The following is a 20496-nucleotide window of genomic DNA, read 5'->3' on the forward strand; positions in this document are numbered from 1 at the left end:
TCCAGCCCCAACTTGAGTTTCCAAACAGTGGCTTTCTGCTGACTCTGAGTTATGCTGATAGTATCCTTTCTGGCAAGTATATCTCACCTGGACCTTTAGGAAGGAACGCTAGGAAGGTCCCGGACAGACTGTGGCAACTATGGTCCTGCTTGGTGTAGAGAACTAATCTGTAAATAATGTGTGTGGTGCTTCTTTGTTCTGGCCCCATAAATAAGCTTATGTGGGTGTGACCTGCTCACACCCCAAACACAAATGTTGTCCTCCTCCAGGATAATTCTCTCCAGGCTCCAGAATTAGAGAGTCTTTGACGAGAGATAGGAGACAGAAGAAAAAGGGAACTAGAGAATACTGGAAGCTGAAAAGGAATAAAGTCAGGCCTGCATCTATCCCTTATAAAATCGGGGGAGATGGTGGTGGATGAAGCAAGGGCCCTGGTGTCCAGTTCCAGAAACGGCCTGGAAGCCTGGGGAAAGCTGGGTCCAGCCTATTTAAAGGGAAGGCTCTTTGGTTTCTGGATCATGCCTGGGCAGCACTTGCTGTTGTCCCTGAAGGATCCCAGGCCCATGACACAGCAGCTTGGTGGAGAAAGGGCAGCCCAGGACTCACCCCACTCTGTAGCTCCTGGCTCTTCTTGGCGTGCTCCATCTGGGAGCTGTTGGTCACGCTGGTGAACTTCAGCTCATCGACCCTCTGCCGGTAGTTTTTCTGTTTCCAAAGGAAAGGGACCCCACAGTATTAGGACTGGGTTACCCCTACCGCCCTACACATGCGCACGCACACACACACACACACACACACACACACACACACACACACACACACACTTTCGGTGGTCCAAGCATTCCCTTGGGAGGAATGTTCTAGTTGATCCTGCAGCTTGAACAGAACCACACAGCCCTGAGATCACCTGATCCACTGAACTTGTTTTAGTTGCTATTACTGAATGGGAAATGTAATTTTCCTCTTCAGTAACCCTGTATTTCACCGTGTGCCCTGGGGAGGTATACATTTTATAAATATAGACCTGACATAGGAGGGTGAGGTGGAGGAAACTTGGACTTTACAATGATGAAGACTGAGGTTCAAATCTTGCCTGTTCATCCTTCCAGCTTCATCACCTCTGGTACATCACTCAATCCAACCTAAGCCACCCTTGCCTGGAGTGTACAATAAGGACAACAGTAGAAGCTACTTCAGTCTAGTGTGGAGCAGAGGCTTCAACACCATGTTTTACGTGTGAGTCAGGTCCCTGGGACAGTGTCAGGACATAGCCATTGCCATGGTGTTATCATGATTGTCCAGGAAGCAGAAGCTTTAAGGAAGGAGACACAGAGCCACAGACAGAAGCCTGTGGTCAGGTGGAATTCGCCTTCACAGTTTCTGATTTTCCAGATCATTGAGGTCTTGTCCTCGTAGTGTCCCCATCTCACAGCCACAAATTAATTGGTAAATTTTCAATGTGCTAATTCTGTCCCCCCTCAGGGACTTCTTGTCTTTCCTGAAGATTAGCTCCTCTGGCTTTTCCATTGAAACTGCCAAAGTTGCTGGGAAAGGTGGCCACTGAGGACAGCGTGTGGAAGCAAAAGCTTCACATGGCAGGGAGATCAGAGATGAGCTCACAGCCTGGTTCTGGCAAAATTCCCCATGCCATCAGCAGGAGGGTTATAGCAACCACCGGAACCCAACATAGTGACTGGAACACTGGAAACTCCAACTTTTCTGCCTTTAGGGGAAAAAAGTTCTAGAGAAAACATTCCAAAGAGACTTCTAATTTTCCTCCCTAGTTCCACTGTGTTGAATGGGAAAACTCCTTCACCACATAACTGAAGGGAGTCATATTGCTCTGCCATTGTTGGAAATTCCTGGTCATCCCAGACTATGCATTGGTCAAATCACAAGTACTTCCTGAGCAGCCAAGAATCTACTCCGTACAGAGCACAGAGGAACATAAAAAGGGTGAAGGAGATGATATCCTCCTGGCCTTGGAGGAGCTTAAGAATTAGCAGGTAATACAGGAAGTGAGATAGAAACTGACATTCCTGAATCTCAAGGACCAACTGGCTACATTCTCTCCCCTCTGCTGCACCCCTGTCCAAGATAGATGGGGCTCTGGTTGCTCCACCTGAACTTTAGTTAGTCTCCAACAAGCTAGGTAATGAAAGCCCTAAAGGGCTATGCTTTTCTCTCTACCTCATTCTACATTCTAAGCCTAAATATGTCTATCTCAGAGGAGGGTGAGTACAGTGGGAATATAAGAGTACATTACAAGATATGCTTTTGAGATGCAATACTGTCTCATGGTCAAGAGCGAGGGCACCAGATCAAACACCCTGGGGACAGATCCCAGCTCTTCTACTTACTAAAAGTATAACTTCAATCCCGCTTTCTTCATCTGTAAAATGGGAATATTAATAGGATAATCATACCATCTAATCACATAGGACTGTGGTGACCTATACGTTAACAGTACGTATATAATACACCCAAAGTGGCGATTCAATAATGATTATCAGTCCATAAATGGCAGGTATTATTATCACCATTATTATCATTTGCAAGAGATATGCCGACTCAGCCTTCTTGGCCCTGAAACAAGAATCCCCTTTGAAGATTCCAAACAAAGTTCCTGAAATAGTGACACTTCCAAATGAAATGTCCTTCAGAAGTCCTCCTCTGCCTGATGCCAGAGCCAGCTTTCTATGGCATAAAGAGAGGCAAGGGCTTAGAGCTGCAGGCACCTGGGAGCGTATCTGATCCAACCTCTTCATTTTTATTTTATTTTGTTTTGTTTTATTTTTTGAGATGGAGTCTCGATCTGTCACCCAGGCTGGAGTGCAGTGGCACAATCTCAGTTCACTGCAACCTCTGCCTCCCAGGTTCAAGCAATTCTCTTGCCTCAGCCTCCTGAGTAACTGGGATTACAGGCACATGCCACCACACCTGGCTAATTTTTTTTGTGTCTTTAGTAGAGACGAGGTTTCACCGTGTTAGCCAGGATGGTCTCCATCTCCTCACCTCGTGATCTGCCCACCTCGGCCTCCTACATTGCTGGGATTACAGGCCAACCTCTTCATTTTTATATGAGGGAAAGAGGATCAGGAAGGTTAAATGACTTGCCTGAAATCTGCAGTGAATTTAAGGCACAGGCATAATGAGAACGTTATCCTCCAAATACTGGACTCTCTGATTCAAAAGGAATCACACGCTGCTCACTTAAGAAATGCTGTTTTCCCAGGTGCTGTATATTACACCTTTCTAAACAAAATTATTCTTTGGATGCAACTGCTACTCAAAGTAAATAGGTAGGCTTCTTTAATGACACCATCTCAGGAAGTTTAAGGCTGTGGAAAGTTAGCTGAGAATGCCCTACAGGTGTGAAATGAAGTACTCCCACTTTGAATCACACCCAGAATAAATCTGGGGGTAGAGAAGGGGAATTAGAGGCAAAGATCACCCTGCGTGAGTCAGGGGCTGAGGACTACTGGAGGCCAGAGGCCCAAGTGCAGGTTACCTCGCTAACCAGCTGTCCGGCCTTCTTGGCTTGTTCCAAGTTGAGACTCCCCTCTGTCAGCCACCCAACTCCCTTCATCCATGCCAGGTCGGCCTTGTACTGCAGCTACAAGAGAAAAACCACAAAGCTCTCATTGGGCACATGGATAGAGACAGGACAGAGTTGATGGGAGACTTAGGAAGATCTTGACCCTGCATTTGCCTTCCTGGAAGAACTGCTCCCTGATCCTTTATGATCAGGCAGGTCTCCACTTGGGAGATACAGCCACTGGGCCCATTTTGTAACGAGAGTAGCATGCTCTACCTTAGTGCTGAGACACCGCAACCTTAGCAAAAAGAGTGTTTCTCATATTTGTTGACCAACGGCCTTTCTTTGCCAACCTGCTAAATTTCCAGGATTTATTTATCATTTTCAACATTTTCTTCTCCTTGACTGGTCCCCATCACCAATACATCTTGACTTAAGAATTAGCTGTGAGCCCTGATCCTCCACCCTCCAGTCTCCATTGTGTCAACTATATCTCTACTTCCCCATCTGTCCTTTCTGGCCCCAGTACATTTCCTGCAGTTCTTCCTAGTCTTCCAAGTTTTATGTAAGAGACTCATGCACAGGTTTGGAATCACTCTGAAAGCATGTCCAACTGCAAGAGATGCATGAAGAGAACTGGCAATGTGCAGACTCACCTCGCTCTGGAGCCCATAGGCCTTCTTGGCCCACTGAGTCTTCATATCTTCGGGCAGCACAGTGTATTCATGCAGTTTCTTCCTGTAGTCCAGGTCACTGGCAAGAGCTTGGGCCTTCTTAGCATGTCTGATGTTTACCATATCCATGGGCAGGTGAAACCGGGTCTTACTCTCTTCAAAGCCTTTCTTATACTCAACCTTGAATGTACCAAAACAAGGACTGTTTTGTTAGTTGAAGCTCGCCCTTTGCAGGAGTGATATGAAAATGCAGGAAAGATTTCCAGGCTTTTGGGAGCAGGAGAATCGGCACCCTTCTGTCAGAAAGGCGTGACCCAAGTCTTGGCTCTGAAAGGCAGCACCATGAGGGAGCTGAGGTTCCACACTACTTTGTTTTTGGGAGGACTGTCTCTTGCCAATGCTAAACCTTTTTACCCGGCTGCTCCAGGAGAAAACTCTATTCCCAATTCTCATAGATGCTTTAAGAGAAAGAATAAAGAAGCTTGGGCTGCAGAGCCAGACAAGCCTGAGTTCAAACCTGATCTGCCCTCTAACAGAAGGTGACCTCTGGAAAGTTATGTCACCTCTCTAAGGACTCGTTTCCCTCTGGGAGACTGTTGTGATAAGTAAATGAATAATAGCTGAAAGATGCTTAGTACAGGGACTGTCACATAGCAAACACTTGATAAATGTCAGCATGCCAATAACAACGGTGGTTTGGTGGTGACGATGATGGTGGTGATAGCGGTGGTGGTGATGGTAGTGATGATGGTGATGATGGCAGCAATGATGGTGATTGATCATTGTGACGATGACAATGGTGATGGTGAAGGTGATGGAGATAGTGGTGATGATGGTGGTGATGATGGGGAAAGACAGTGTGCTATAGTAGGAGGAGTGTGGTGCCACGTAATAACAGTTCTAGGGTCTAATTCGCTACCCCTCTACCACTACTGCTGACTACCATATGGCTTTGGGAAAGATACAACCTTTTTGACCCCCAGTTGCTCCAACTGCACATATGAAACATCAATGTATTCTGTCTAAACTGAAGCCAAATTCTCAATGCCTCTTTATGCTTCATGACTATGCACTTCATTTGGCTTGTTCTGTAGACACGTCCAAAATGGCAACCCAGATGCCAACTCTCTTCTATTCAAGCTGTGGCTCTTTAATGACTCATTGGATAATTACATCCAACTGTACCATCACAGCAGTGTAAGTTGGCCTCACAGCTTGGAGCAGGCAATCTTTTGTGTCTTTTTCCCTATTCAGCATCAGCAGGGAAGACTTGATTAGAAACCAGGTCTGTCTCTTCTGGCAGAATTCTCCTTCCCCAAAGCCTTTTGGTAAGTGACATTTACCAAGGTTTCTTTCCAGCCATTACAGTTGTTTACAAGCATCGTCATTCTGATTGGCTGCAGCCTGGGAGTCCCTGGCTCGCTAAATATTTGAATACCATATATGTTGTAACCACAGGACCAGGACAGTGCCACAACAAGCAGGATGCTTTGCTCCATTAGGGAGAAACTTATTATGTGCTGTTCATTCTTATAGCCCCAGGGTCTCACACAGTGTCTTGCCCATAGTAGTCACTTGGCAAACATTTGTGACATGAATAAATGCAACTGAACACCTTTGTACCTTGATCAGCAGATGCTGTCACCCTTAGGGCCAGGCTCCTCAATCATTTAAAGAAAAGAATATGCTTTGGCAAAATAAATAAACCAAACTTCTTACACAAGCCAGGAAAGAAAAGAGTTGCAGGTAGAAGTCAATAAAAAGGTAACAGTCCCAGGTGAAGTAGGCCCAGGAAAAACTTTTAAAATAACACAACTGTAAGTGAGGGGTTGGGGGTTAGAAAAAGAGTTTACCTCACTGCTCATCTTAGCAATCTGCAGGGAGTGTAGAAGCCTAGAGTCGGCTGTACCCGCGGCTTTGCCTTTTGTCTTTTCATATTCTTCTTTATATTTAATCTTGAGAGAAAGAAGAAGGTCTACTGTGAGTGAGAGAGAAGCTTTGCCGTCTATGGGGCTCTGGTTTTAACAAGTGCAAGGGGAACAATTCTGAAAAAACACCTCCCAATCTTTCACAAATCCAGAAAAAGATTAAAGTATTGAGATGTTTACAATGTTAAGAGTCATTATTTTTTTAGGCAGGACCACTGACATTTTATTGGAACCATTTCTTATGCATTCTTGAATTAATGAGAGGAAACCTACATTGCTAGCAAGCTCCCCAGAGGCTTTGGCGGCCAGCAGAGACATGGCATCCAGCTTCATCTCAAATCCTTTCCCCTTTGTCTTCTCCCAGCCTTCTTTATACTTAACCTGACAAACAAAACCACAAGTGAATAGGAGTTGCTACCCATATTCCTGCCAAACGTCAAAGATATTTTTTTAAAGCAAAGTTGATTTTTTCCTCTATTTACAGACCAGAGTCTCGGCTGTTGTTATCAAAATGATAACAGTAATTATTAACACAGTTAGTTGATTCCTTCGTTGTAGAGCTGTGCAGGCCAGTGATAATGGAACAGGACAAAGAAAAGACCCATGTATTGCTCCTTGCTCTGTTGTTTTCTGATCATGTGACCTTGGCCAATGACCTCTTAGGGCCTCAGTCTCCTATTTGCAAAGAGAGTATCACAGTCTCTTTCTCAGGATTGCTGTGAGAATAAATTGGATAGAGTATACGTAAAGAGATCTTAAACTGGTGAAGTGTAACATAAATGTGGGGTGTTGACACTGCCCTGGCAATAACAACTACTGTTTATTGGCCTTTTCCTAAATGATTTCTACTCATTAACCGCAAATCTTCACATTAGGCCTGTGAGGCTCAGTGAGATTAAAGAGCTCACCTATGGTTACATAAATTTTAAAAATGGCAGTGCCAACATCTGAACCTAGGTCTCTCCGACACCAAAGCCCATGCCACTAACTGTGCCCCTACAATACCTGCTGGGACTTACGATAATTCCACATATACAGTGCCTGCCCCAGGGTAGAACAGGCACTTAAACAATGTTAGTTCCTTTTCTTTTCTTCTCCTGCCCCCAAAATTCCATCTAGAATGAGAAGCCAAATCATAGCCTACTTGTGACTCCAGGGAGAATCTGATGATGCAGATTGATCTTCTTAAAACTTAAAATTCCATATTGGCTAACACAGTGAAACCCCGTCTCTACTAAAAATACAAAAAATTAGCCAGGAGTGGTGGCGGGCACCTGTAGTCCCAGCTACTTGGGAGGCTGAGGCAAGAGAATGGCGTGAACCTGGGTGGTGAAGCTTGCAGTGAGCCGAGATCGCGCCACTGAACTCCAGCCTGGGTGACAGAGTGAGACTCCGTCTCAAAAAAAAAAAAAAAAAAAAACCAAAAACTTAAAATTCCTCCACACAGCAAATCACCAATTCACCAGGGTGATGAGGATGAGGATGTAGGGGTGTGTGTGTGTTCACACATAGATTGTACACATGCTCATATAATGGGACTAAATGGCTATGACCAATTTATCACTAGTAAACTACCACATGCCATGACACAGCAAAATTCAAAGTTACAATTTGATGGATGCCTCTGAAGAGCCTTTCTCAGGGATAGACACTTCCCACTTGCTGGACCATCCCAGTATCTTCGTTTTTCACATCGCTCCATAACCCCTCCACCTTCTCCCCACATTGCTCTCTTACCTCACTGAAGAGTTTGGCATTGGTTTTGGCCTTCACCAGCTGAGGAACATCCTGGGGCAATGTGTAATTCAACTTATTTTTCTCATAGTCAGCACGGTAATTCACCTGTTGGATTTAAAATAAATCTGTAGGGCTTTTATATGGGCAGAAAGAGAACTTTAGGGACCCATAGCTCTTTCCCCCTTAGACCCATAGCTGAGAAGGAGTTTCCAGAAAAGCCATTTTGCCAGGCAGCCTGTACTTTTTGTGAATGTTTTAAATTAATGAACTGAAGGCGTCAAATGAAAAGTAAAGAAACTCAAAGACGCACTCGAAGTTGTGAGTTTGCAAAAGAGTTCCCTATGACTGCTTCACCAACTCCCTTTACACGCACTTGAGAATATTGAACTTTTTAAAAAAACATTTGCTGCAGTGCTGAATATCTTGTTATATGCCGGGTAATTATCAAATGCCTGCCCACAATGACAAAAAGCCATCTTAAATCACACACACAAAAGAGAGCCAACCAGACATGTGACTCCTGTTGGATGAATACGCATCATCCGAGAAGCAGTCTTGACCAGAAATTAAACTTAAACTTTAGATGATTGGTGATACTAAGAATTATTGTTAGATTTTTGATATGATATGTTAAAATTATATAAATATGTTTTTTCTTTTTTACCTTTTAGAGATTCATACTGAAATATTTACAGATTACATTATACAATACTTGAAATTGGCTTCAAAATAATGTGGAAGAGGAGAATTGGACAGGTATATAGATGAAGCAGGGTGGCCATGAATCAATTGCTGTTGAAGATGGGTGACAGGTACATGGGGATTCATTATGCTACGCTCTCTACTTTTGCATGCATTCAATATTTTCCATAATAAAAAGTTTAAAAGAAGTGGGGTCATTTTCTGGCTGTAATAAGACATGTGTCACCATTCATGAAAGTCAAATCCTTGGAGGTCAGATGTCCAGAGGCCTCAAAGCAGCAATTCCAAGACCCCCACGCCCAGCTGGGCAGGGGACAGTTACTTACATGACTCAGCTGCTGGGCATTGATTTTGGCTTGAACAATCTGTGGTGTGTCAGTCACTGAGCTGTACTTCAACTTGTCGATGCTCTGCCTATAATTGGCCTAGGTAAAAACCGGCACAAAAAGATGTCACTTGCTCTTTTCTCGAAGATTTGCTTAGCTCCCTCTCCCAAGCCCAATAAAGTGCAATTCTCAAATGACTATGTTGAAAAAGAGTCAGATATTCCAACTGGATACTGACAGACACTCCAAGCCCACAGATAGAAAAACAGTACCTTGGAGAGTGAGACACCTAACAGGCAACTCATAAAAGAGGTGAACTAAGTGGCCGGTGAACATAGAGAAAGATGCTCAGCCACACTATTAATGAGAGAAAGGCATACCAAAACCACAAGATACCCCTCCACACCACCTGAAGAGCCAAATTAAAACTGCTGATAATACAAAGTGCTGGCTAAGGATGAGGACTTATGAAAACTCTCACAACAGTGCTAGCAGAAGTACAGATTGGTACAACCACTTTGGAAAACAGTATGGCATTTGGGCACACACATATCCTATGTCCCAGTAATTCTGTGCCTGGGGCTCATTCCCAATGAAAATATATGCCTGAGGTCATTTTATAAATAATTCCAGCCATATATCTACACATAGTATACTTTTCTGTATACATCTTATACTTCACCAAGAAAGAAGTGTCAAAAGAAAAAAAAAAGTAAAATGAAAGAGGAACAAAAAGTCCAACCAAGTTATACATGCATCTTTAAGTGGGAGGCAATGGAGTATCAGTGACTCCTTGTAGGTGGCCCTAACATGTCCCCACCCTATACACCAGCCCCTGCCTGGCCCTCACCTCCACCTTGCCAGAGTCCCCAAGGAAATTGCCCTGAGCTTAGCACTTTCATAGAAGATGTAGGTTCAAAAGAGGAGGAGGCAGAATCCCCAGTGCAGTTGGATGCATTGACTACCTGGTTCCCACCTCAAGACATCAAGGACTAGTGAATTCTCCCCTTTGAAAATACAAATTGCCCTTCAAGTATTAAGAATTATTAGCCATTTGCCCACAAGAATATATGCATCCAATCATCTTATTTTTCTCCAAACACACCTGACCAAGATCTGCTGCAGAGGGAATGGAAACTTGGGCAGGGAAGTAAAGGAACAGGTTTGAGGCTAGATAGTAGGTGATAAGGGGTGAGGGGCTCAGGTGAGCTGAGTGAGAGCCCCAGAAACCTATGCAGGTAGAAGTAAAGCTAGGATACAGAAAAGAGGGAGAGGCTGTGGGTAGCAAATAACCTCTTTTACAATTTATTTTTAATTATTATTTTGAGACAGAGTCCCACTATGTCACCTAGGTGGGAGTGCAGTGGCACAATCTCGGCTCACTGCAACCTCCTCCTCCTGGGTTCAGGAGATTCTCGTGCCTCAGCCTCCCTGGTAGCTGGGACTACAGGTGTGCGCTACTATGCCTGGCTAATTTTTGTATTTTTAATAGAGACAGGGTTTCCCCATGTTGGCCAGGCTGGTCTGGAACTCTTGGCCTCAAGGGATCCTCCCGCCTCAGCCTCCCAAAGTGCTGGGATTATAGGCATGAGCCACCACACCTGGCCTTCTTTTAGAATTTAATCAAGGTTATCTGAAATCCAGGTAAAAGAGGAAGAAGTAAACTCATCCCTAACCCTGCTCTCCTTCCCTTAGGCTCACATGGTTCCTTTCATTCATCCACTTGCCCATCCATTTACTTTTTCAACAAACTGTTGTGGGGTTCCTACTCTGCAGAGTGAGCAAACTCAGACATTCCCTGCCCACACAGATATCTCAAATGGGTCCTCACTCCCAGGATCACAAACTCACCCAGTGCCTCTGGACATCTGAATCTCTGTGCCCACGGGCTCCAGATTGGGCCTGCTTGCCAGCTGAGCTCCCCGGGCTTGGCTCAAAGTGACAGGATCACCATTGAACACCTCATTCGCAGCCTTCATGTCTCTCTTTTCTTGCCCAAGGCCAAAGGCCCCTCCCAGAATCCCACACAGTGTGGCAAATTCTTCAGACCTGGGTTTTGCCTGAGAACAACACCCCTTTTCTGCATCACCACTATCTACTGATATCTCTGCCTGTACCTCACCTATGGCCTTGGCCAGCCTCCTCTGGCAGCTGGCTCTGCCCTCCCCAGGGGCCCACACCTTGGCCACTCTTGTACTGTTCTATCAACTCCTGTCTGTCTAGACTACAGGCTGATGTCTTTGCTTTTCTGTCTTCCTCCTGTCTGCTGCTAACTCCTATGGCCACTTCCCTGAGATGACAGCCCACCTCAGGGAGTCTTTGCAGCCCAAAAGTCACAAATGTCTCTAGGAGCCGGATAGACCACTAGCTGGGTACAAGCCCAATGCTTGGCCTTACAGTTGCAGAAGTAAGGAGTCGAGAGGACTATGGCTGAGGGAGGCAGCTGCTGCCCAGCTCTAGAAGATGGTTGTCATGCAACCAATAGGACACGCAGAAGCTAGATTTTCCAGTTATTCCAAAGAAACCAGAAATCCATATTATGATGCAAAATCTTGCAATTTTTAAAAGCTAACAAATAGTTCAATATTTTTTAAATCCAGTGACCTGGGCCAGGGGCAATGGCTCATGCCTGTAATCCCAGCACTTTGGGAGGCCTAGGAGGGAGGATCATGAGATAGGGAGTTCAAGACCAGCCTCACCAACATCGTGAAACCCTGTCTCTACTAAAAATATAAAAATTAGCCGGGCGTGGTGGCTTGTGCCTGTAACCCCAGCTACTTGGGAGGCTGAGGCAGGAGAATCGCTTGAACCTGGGAGGCAGAGGTTGCAGTGAGCTGAGATCACACCACCGCACTGTAGCCTGGGCAATAGAGCAAGACTTCATCTCAAAAAAAAAAAAAAATCCAGTGACCCAAGAGAAATAGGTCTAATAGCCACTTTGGGCCCACTGGCTACTAACTTGTATACTCCGTGTCTTCCCTGGGTCTTGTACTCATTTCAACCAGCTCATCATAATTATAACTAACACATGATACTTACTATGTATGCAGCACCATTCCAAGTACATCATACATGTTAACTCATTTAATCCTTCCCACCACCCTATGGTTAGGCATTATTATTAGCCCTACCTTACAGTGTGGAAACTGAGGCACAGAGACCAAAAGTGGCTTGCTCCAGGTCACCCAGGCAGTAAGTATCAGAGGTATGATTCAAATCCCAGGAGTCTATGTCACAAGGTGGCGCTATACCTATACGCTATAAACCTGGTTTGCCAAAACTAGTGTGCTTAGAGCTATTACTTTTATTTTACAGATGGGCAAGGGGTTCCCGTTAGCCAGAGTTAGCATAGTTTAGACAGAGAAATGCATCCCAGAAACAAACAAATGACTTACAAGTGAACTTCTAGAACAGGACCTAGAAATAACAAAGTGCTCCTGACAATGGGCCATGGAGAGTTTTGTTGGATTTGAAGATTAAAAAACATCACTAGGCTTGGTGCAGTGGCTCACACCTGTAATCCCAGCACTTTGGGAGGCCAAGGCGGGCAGATCACCTGAGGTCAGGAGTTTGAGACCAGCCTAACCAACATGAAGAAACCCCGTCTCTACTAAAAATACAAAATTAACCGAGTGTGGTGGCACATGCCTATAATTCCAGCTATTCAGGAGGCTGAGGCAGGAGAATTGTTTGAACCTGGGAGGCAGAGGTTGCTGTGAGCTGAGATTGCACCATTGCACTCCAGCTTGGGCAACAAGAGTGAAACTCCATCTCAAAAAAAAGAATAATAATAATAATTTTGTGCTTTTTAGTTAATGATTCAAGGAGAAAAGTTTTTGCATGTTGAGTTTTGGACATGGGGTGTGTAGAGAAAATTAGGAAATATAAAGTCATTTCAATGTCAACTATTAATTAGATTAGAGTACGGTGACTTCCTAATGCATTAATTCAGAAGGCAAAATTATCATCTCATAATAGAGTCTATTAGAATTCAGAATTATGCATGATAAAATGTCACAAAAACTATGTTTTTAAATGGCATATTCTTTCCTGATAATTCTGCATTAAGTATGTTACTGAGTACAATTACTTTACTCTGTGGGACATAATTAAAAGTCTCCATGATTAATCACATCTTTGCAACATCACAAATGCTTGGCCATTGCTTCAATCTACATTTTGAAGGGTTTCTTTTTCCTTTGCTAAAGATAGAGTCTCATTTTAATTCTATCAATGTTTATAAAATCTATCTAAACGGAATGCTCTCAAATTAAGAACCCATGCTTGCTTATTTAATTTCATGGCTATTTCACCACCTTTAAGATGACCAGACAGAGAGACCACAATTGTTCTTGTAAATGGATTCCCCAAACTTCCTGATTACTAAAATCCCTGCATTATGGGTGATAAACTCAAATTCACATCAGAACCAGGAAGGTAAGCTAAAGGAGGTACAGCAACAGCGAGCAGCCACCACCCAGTCCCAGCCAACTGCTGCCTTGCAGGATCTGGGGCAGAATGTCTCAGAGTTTTCAAGAAAAGGTGAGCATGTTAGTTTTTGTCTGAACTCAGAAATTCCACATGTTGGTTCAATTAAAACAACAACAACAACAAGAGCAAACCCATTGTGTAGCCAAACAAAGCACTTCTGTAGCATGAATGTGGTTAATGGGCTGCCGTTTAGAACTTACCTCTAAACTCAATTAATATTTCTAATTCAGTCTGGTTTAAGTTTGCATCAGACTTTCCTGGGTGGGCTTCCAGGTGCCTGGTTTGACTCTGAGTCTTATCTAGATAAATGTAGTAGCAGGTCATGTCATAACGGGAGTACATCTTGCATTCTTTGTGCTACTTATTAGACGTGATATCTGGAATCCTACTGCAAAAGCACATCTTCAAATTTTAATAAGGTGCCCTTGATCTGCAAGTTTCCCAGGTAATGTATACAGCCAAAAAAATAAATAAATAGATAAATAAATGCAGCTTTGGTAGCGGTCAAGTTTAACTTTGTAAAAGGAGTAAGTCAAGTCAATCCAACCAAACTTCCTGAGAAAAAGATAAGCAAAGTTTAGGTCCCTGATCAATTCCTCTGCTTCCTACCTCCTGTTTTATTACACATTAGAAAAGCCCCTTTCATTCAATAAATATAATTTGCCAATGATTGTGTTTTGATGTCTGGGCACTGGGTTGGACACTGGAGATACCCAACTGAATCCTACTGCCCCAACTCTGAGCGAGAGAGAGAGAGATTCAAAGACTTATCTACCAGTAGCAAAACTTCAATCAACTTCTAAACTTGTACTGATCCCAAAGGAAAGTAAAGGAAAGTAGCAGTTGACATTCATAAATACACGCTGAATTATTTGTTCAATTATTGATCGATTGATTGGAGATAACCTTCACTGGCAACCACAATACAACCTTACTTATAAGCCCCCTGAAGTACTTTTTAAGTTAGTAGGTGACGTTTATCTTTTTCTTTGTACTTTTCTGTATTTTCTAAATTTTCTATAATAAACATATAGTAAAATTCTTGTAATCAGAAAACAAGAAATTTAATTGATTGTACACATTTTGCCTGGAACAAGCCAAACCGTAAATAAAATCACTGCTGTAATAATTAAGGGATACATATACTTTCCCATGTGCTCCTGAGAAAAAATGGAGTCAATATTACCACTTCCTCTCAACTTGTATATATACATTTTATTTTACTTCCTTCAGTCCTTAACATACTACGTGTCAAACCTTTTTTCAAAGAAATAAAAAAGTCATCCTTGCTAAGGAACAAGCATTTGAAATGTGCCCAGCAGACAAAGCTCACTGAATTCTAAGAGGAAAAACTGAACCTCAGGTTATTTTCAAGACAAAACTAGAGTTGTCCCTAGTTCACACTGAAAATCTAAGAGTGTGCAAGCATGCATAAATGAACTTCCTAGTGGAAATTGGAAAAGGATTTCCCTTTCTTCAATCCCTTCACCCTCCTATGAACTGTTGTATCATGTTTCTTTCCATCTTGCTGCCTACACATCACTCCTCAGGAAGGAAGTGACAAGTGATGAAGCAGAAAGAGCTGTTGGAAAGGAACTCACATCTTTCAAGGGCACCAGTTTCATCGTTGTTTGATAGGAAGGCGTGAGAGTGGCTGGGTAGTTGTAGTCGACAATATCATGTTTATAATCAGCTTTATAGGCAACCTAAAACGAAGAAAAGAACAAGAATGTAGAAATCAGCTTCTACTTTCTTTTGGCTTTGTTTGAATGCCATAAGAAATATTTTTTAAATACCCAGAAACAAATGAATTCAGTTTCATCACCTTCAAGGAAAATTAAGTTAGTTCATACTTTTGTCTTTAATTAATCTAAACTCCTCTTAATTAATTCAAAATTAGTTAACTTCCATCTGTAGTACATTTATTTTATATTTCTTATTAATTATGAAGCTGTTTGTCATTTTTGTTGAAAAGAAGCATTTGCGGTGCTTCAGTGGCACAATCGGTTAGCGCGCGGTACTTATATGAAAAGAGGCATGTGCACATGGATAGACAATGGAAGAGCTCCTTGGCTAATCCTGAGAAAATAGATGGAAAGGTCAAGAGTCTTTAGAGTATTTAATTTTTTTTTCTAAAGATCAAATTGACATTCTTAAGCAGAGAAAATCCAACATTCGTATGTTTCAATAATGAAATCAGTTTCCTTTAAGTGTCTTTTACCTCCAAGATTTACAACCTAGCATTTGTAAACCTATAAACTGGATTGACAAAGCCAAAGAGAGATTAACAGATTATATGCTACAGGGGAAAACAGGACCTGATCTACCCTGTTATCCCACTACCTTGACCAGTGCCAGGCCACAGCAGGTTTTCAATGAATACAACGATCAAAAAAATGAATGAAGGAACAAACCAGCTTACCAACCAACCAACTCCAAATAAATCACAAAAGCTTTGGAACCCTGGGGAATTTGGAATAAGAATCAAAATTATTCATTTCTCTTTCTCTCTCAGAAATTGAAAGTGTTAACCACACTGGATTCATTATAATAGATTGAAGTACTCTTCAAATTAGAGAAATCTAAGATAAATACTTTGTAGCCTTTGAAAATTTTCAGGAATTTTACCTAGCCTTGGTTGTATCCGCTAACATTTAGAAGCTGTTTTGGGTCAGTCTTCACATAGTCTTTAAAATAGAAGATAGATTTTTTTAAAAGGGAAATTGTAAAAGAATTGGCTGAATTCTTCATGCCCCGCCCCACTCCATCTCTACAGGCCCTTGCATAAAAGGACTCACGTTGCTTGCCAGGCTGCCAACTTTCATAGCATGCAGAGTGCGTCTGTCCATACCAACTCCTTCATAGCGGCCTCTCATGTGGTTCTGGTAGTTTTCTTTATATTTATTCTACATAGAAACACAAAGTTTTCAACCAAAGCATTCCCTTCGCAAGTAGTTGAAGATAAACTACTCATCTTAATGCGTTAAATCCAAAGCATAAATGATTAAATATAAGCCATTTAAATAGTCAGTGTATCACAGAATAAAAAATAAGGCAAACTTTTTTTTTAATGACGTAAATTTCAACCCACAAGAAGTTGGAGTAAGACAGGAAGACAAGGAAACATGGGATCTGATGAGCATAGACAGCACAAAACGGACTTGACTTTCTGTGTTCATTTTTACATTTTTAGCTTTAAATTTACCAGATTTTTCCAATGTGAAAATTTACCATGAGACGGTGGCAGGCGCTGACTATGTGGGCGTCACATGCAAAGCCCCATGCTGAGGCTGGTACAAATCACTGCATGCCATTACCTCCATTTCTAAATATATGAAGGACAAAACCTGAGCTTTGCCAAATTCTGTGATGTAAAAATTGGTCACTAGTGTGACCATGTGAAATAATAATGTTATGTGCCATGTGCCAAATGCCACTTATCAAATAAAAAGAAGACCAAAACAGGATGACGAGAGGTCATAAATAGGAAATTTGGGGTATTAAAATCACCTAACCTGGGAGGCCATTGCATTTCTAGGTACTACGAATATTTAAACAGAACACTACTTATGACTATATATCAGACACGATTCTACTTATCTGAGTTAATCTTTACAAGTACTCTATGAGGGAGAAGGAACTATTATCATCCCCATTTTAGAGTTGGGCAGAGTGGCTCAGGGAGCTTAAACAACTGCCCAAAATTGGCCACTTTGCTATTAATAACCGTGAAATCAGGTATGTTGGCTCTTAAACCACTACATTTATGCAAAATAAATTCCTCACTGCGCCTTACACAGTCCCTTGCAATTTTAAATTCTACTATTATGTGCAACTAAGCAAAAGTAAAACATACTATCTAGTACAGGTCTTTGATGTCCGTGAAGATACATCTTCAGACCTGCTCTGAGAATCTCCAAATTTGCGAATGCCCCTCTAGTACATATCTGCTCATCTGTAAGACAGGGAAATAACGTCTGGCTCTCCAGGTGACTCTGAGGGTGAAATGAGGTGATGTTAACTCAGAGGCACAAAGTCACACTGAGAGGGGATATCACATGCTCAGCCAGGCTCCCTCACCAGCATTCATCACTAGGACCCAGGCACTGGGCTGCACACAAGGAAGCAAGGGAACGGAGAGGACAGGTCCTGCCCAGAACACTCAGGGTCAAGATCAGGGATGTGACAGAATTGAACACTATGAGGACCAATCCCAGCAGGCAATCTTAACCAAAACCCAGGCATTTACGCCTAAAAGGCCATGCTTCTCCAAGACACATAGATCCATTCCCATAGACTGTCCCTCTTGGGAGACCTAAAAACTAGGCTCACCAAAAGTGCCCAAACAAAAGCTTAGTGTTAACAACTCACATCACTGGTGAATTTTGAGATCTTGCTCACGTTCCTGAATTGAGGTGTTTCACAGTAGTTGATACTGTGACCTCTACTACTTTCCAGATCCTTCTTATACTCCACCTTGGAAATCAAAACACCAGACACACAATAGAACCAAATCCAAAGTCACTCTTGAAAATGTCCCAGGACTTGACTAGGATATTTTTAGAAAACTTTCAACCCAAGATTTTAACATATCAAGCATAGAATATGCTAAGTTAGCAGGACATAGTTCCCTTGATAAAAACAAATCATAATAAATAGTAAATAATTGGTTTCATTCAGAACATTAAAAGTATATAGTCGCTTTCAAGAACAAATACTATAAGATTTCATAACTCAGAAAATGGCAAAACTGGTTTTACAACTCAGGTAGGTAGTTACTCTTGAGGGGAAGTGTATTAGGGGGATAAATCATACTTCCTATAATGGAAATGTCTTAGGAGGATGTCTGGTCATGTTCTGTTTCTTGATCTGATTGCTAGTCACACAGATGTGTCCCACTTAAGGAAATCCTTCCCACTATACATTTATGATGTATGCACATCTTTATAGGTATACTTCAGTGCAATTCAACCAGGAAAGTTACTTTACAAGGAGTATAATAAATGAGACCACTCAGATGCAGAGCGTCTTGTAATTTAAAATCAGTTGGCTATTTGAGCTCTCCTGGGTGCCTGGATGTAGGATGTGAGGCTACATTAATAAAATAGACTCCAAGTCACCTCAGGTAATTAGCATGAGGCAGTGAAGGCCAACTACCTGCTTAGATGGCTGGTTTGTCTTACTGACTAAACATAAGGACGTAAAGAAATGGAAGGTTCCCTTGCAACTTCTTTACCAAAGGAAATACCCCTCAGTTTGTTATCATATCTTACAAAACTATATGGTGGGGGTATGTCTAATTCTAATACCATAAATACATTTTTATATTCATCTGTTCAATTACAGTATATTCATATAGAAAAATACCAAAATGGGCCGGGCGCGGTGGCTCACGCCTGTAATCCCAGCACTTTGGGAGGCCGAGATGGGCGGATCACGAGGTCAGGAGATAGAGACCATCCTGGCTAAACCGGTGAAACCCCGTCTCTACTAAAAAATACAAAAATTAGCCGGGTGAGATGGTGGGCGCCTGTAGTCCCAGCTACTCGGGAGGCTGAGGCAGGAGAATGGCGGGAACCCGGGAGGCAGAGCTTGCAGTGAGCTGAGATCAGGCCACTGCACTCCAGCCTGGGCGACAGAGCGAGACTCCGTCTCAAAAAAAAAAAAAAAGAAAAGAAAAATACCAAAATGGGAGGTCAAGACCAGCCTGGCCAGCATGGTGAAACCCTGTCTCTACTAAATATACAATAAGTTAGCTGGGCATGGTGGTGGGCACCTGTAATTCCAGCTACTCTAGAGACTGAGGAAGAAGAATCGCTTGACGTGGGAGGCGGAGGTTGCGGTGAGCCGAGATCGCGCCATTGCACTCCAGCCTGGGCAACAAGAGTGAAACTCCCTCTCAAAAAAAAAAAAAAAGGCCAAAATGTTAACGGTGTTATTCCTGGGTGGTAGAAGTGCACTCCCAGTGGTATGGATCCAGTTCTGTCTCTACCACCCAGAATCAGACACTTTACTTTTCCAGGCGTATGACAAAGTGAGAGCCTAATAGTGGAAGAGGTCCTATCTAGATCTAGTGTTCTGTGAGTGACAGCAAAAGGCCAGCAAACTTTTTCTATAGATGACCAGACAGTAAATATTTTAGGTTTGGCAGGCCACATATTCTTTGTCAATTGTTATACTCAACTCTGTCCTTGTAGCTCCAAAGCAGTCACAGATAATCAGAAACAAATGTCATGTGACTGTGTTCCAATAAAACTTTATTTAAAAAAGCAGGCTGTGGGCTGGATTTGTCACTGAGGCTGTAGTGTGATGACCTCTGGTCTAGAGCACGAGAATCATCTGGAACATTTGTTTAAAATGCAGATTCCAAAGCCTCAGCAGCCATCTATCACTTCAAAGTATCTGAGGCTTCTGATGAGGCTTAGGAAAATATCACTCCTGGTGACTCGGAGCAGCCCCAAGTTAGAGGACCACGGGTTAGCTAACAGGTTAGGGTAAAGGACTGGCTTTTAGAGGTTAGAGACGGAAAGTATTTTTGGATATTTGCATATCTGTTTGTGAGTTGCAGATAACTTGTCACGTGAGTGCTTTGAATCGCCATAATTGTTCCCGTCGCCAGAGGCTGCCAAGTCAAATGCCTTCAAGAGTCCAGATAAGAAATGCAAATGAGGGAAAATGCCATGAAGGACACACTAGGGCGTGAGAAAGATATGAGGATCTAGAGGGGATATTTCCTTGCCAAACAGTCCTCACAATAAAAACGTCTTAAACTGTGGGCAAGCCAAACCAAACACATCCCTCTGGCAGCCAGCGTAGCGTGTAAGGTAAGGGAAATTCACACGGAACACACAGCTTCTCGGAACTCAGACTTCAATAATAAGAGAATGAGAGGGGTTTGACGTTTGAAACACTCTTTCAGATGTTTGATTTGTTTTAAAAGATGGATCCTCCAGTATTCTTTCTGGCAACTAGAAGCCCGTTGCCTGGCACTTTTGAATATTGACAGCCCTGCGAGGATCTAGGCAGTAACTTCTGACCCATCAGAGAAAGATGTAATTGGTTTGATTCTAGGCTCTCTTATAAATTGCATTTTACCACAT

General features: G+C 42.6%; 1 protein-coding gene across 4 annotated transcripts in view; it reads right to left on the reverse strand.

The window, feature by feature from the left end:
* The window catches only part of NRAP (nebulin related anchoring protein), a 76725-nt gene that overhangs the window by 36934 nt on the left and 19295 nt on the right, over positions 1-20496 (reverse strand). For 2 of the 4 annotated variants that reach the window (XM_005566467.4, XM_005566466.4), the window contains exons 12-21: positions 17768-17872; positions 16195-16302; positions 14998-15102; positions 8906-9004; positions 7878-7982; positions 6414-6521; positions 6066-6167; positions 4195-4392; positions 3512-3616; positions 607-705 (exon numbers count right to left, since the gene is read on the reverse strand). In XM_005566467.4, the coding sequence (XP_005566524.3) occupies positions 607-705; positions 3512-3616; positions 4195-4392; positions 6066-6167; positions 6414-6521; positions 7878-7982; positions 8906-9004; positions 14998-15102; positions 16195-16302; positions 17768-17872 (1134 nt within the window). The remainder of the gene's footprint in view (positions 1-606; positions 706-3511; positions 3617-4194; positions 4393-6065; positions 6168-6413; positions 6522-7877; positions 7983-8905; positions 9005-14997; positions 15103-16194; positions 16303-17767; positions 17873-20496) is intronic. The other 2 variants (XM_015456707.3, XM_015456705.3) reach the window with 1 other exon arrangement.

The sequence above is a fragment of the Macaca fascicularis genome, chromosome 9, assembly GCF_037993035.2.
Source record: "Macaca fascicularis isolate 582-1 chromosome 9, T2T-MFA8v1.1".
Lineage (NCBI taxonomy): Eukaryota > Metazoa > Chordata > Mammalia > Primates > Cercopithecidae > Macaca > Macaca fascicularis.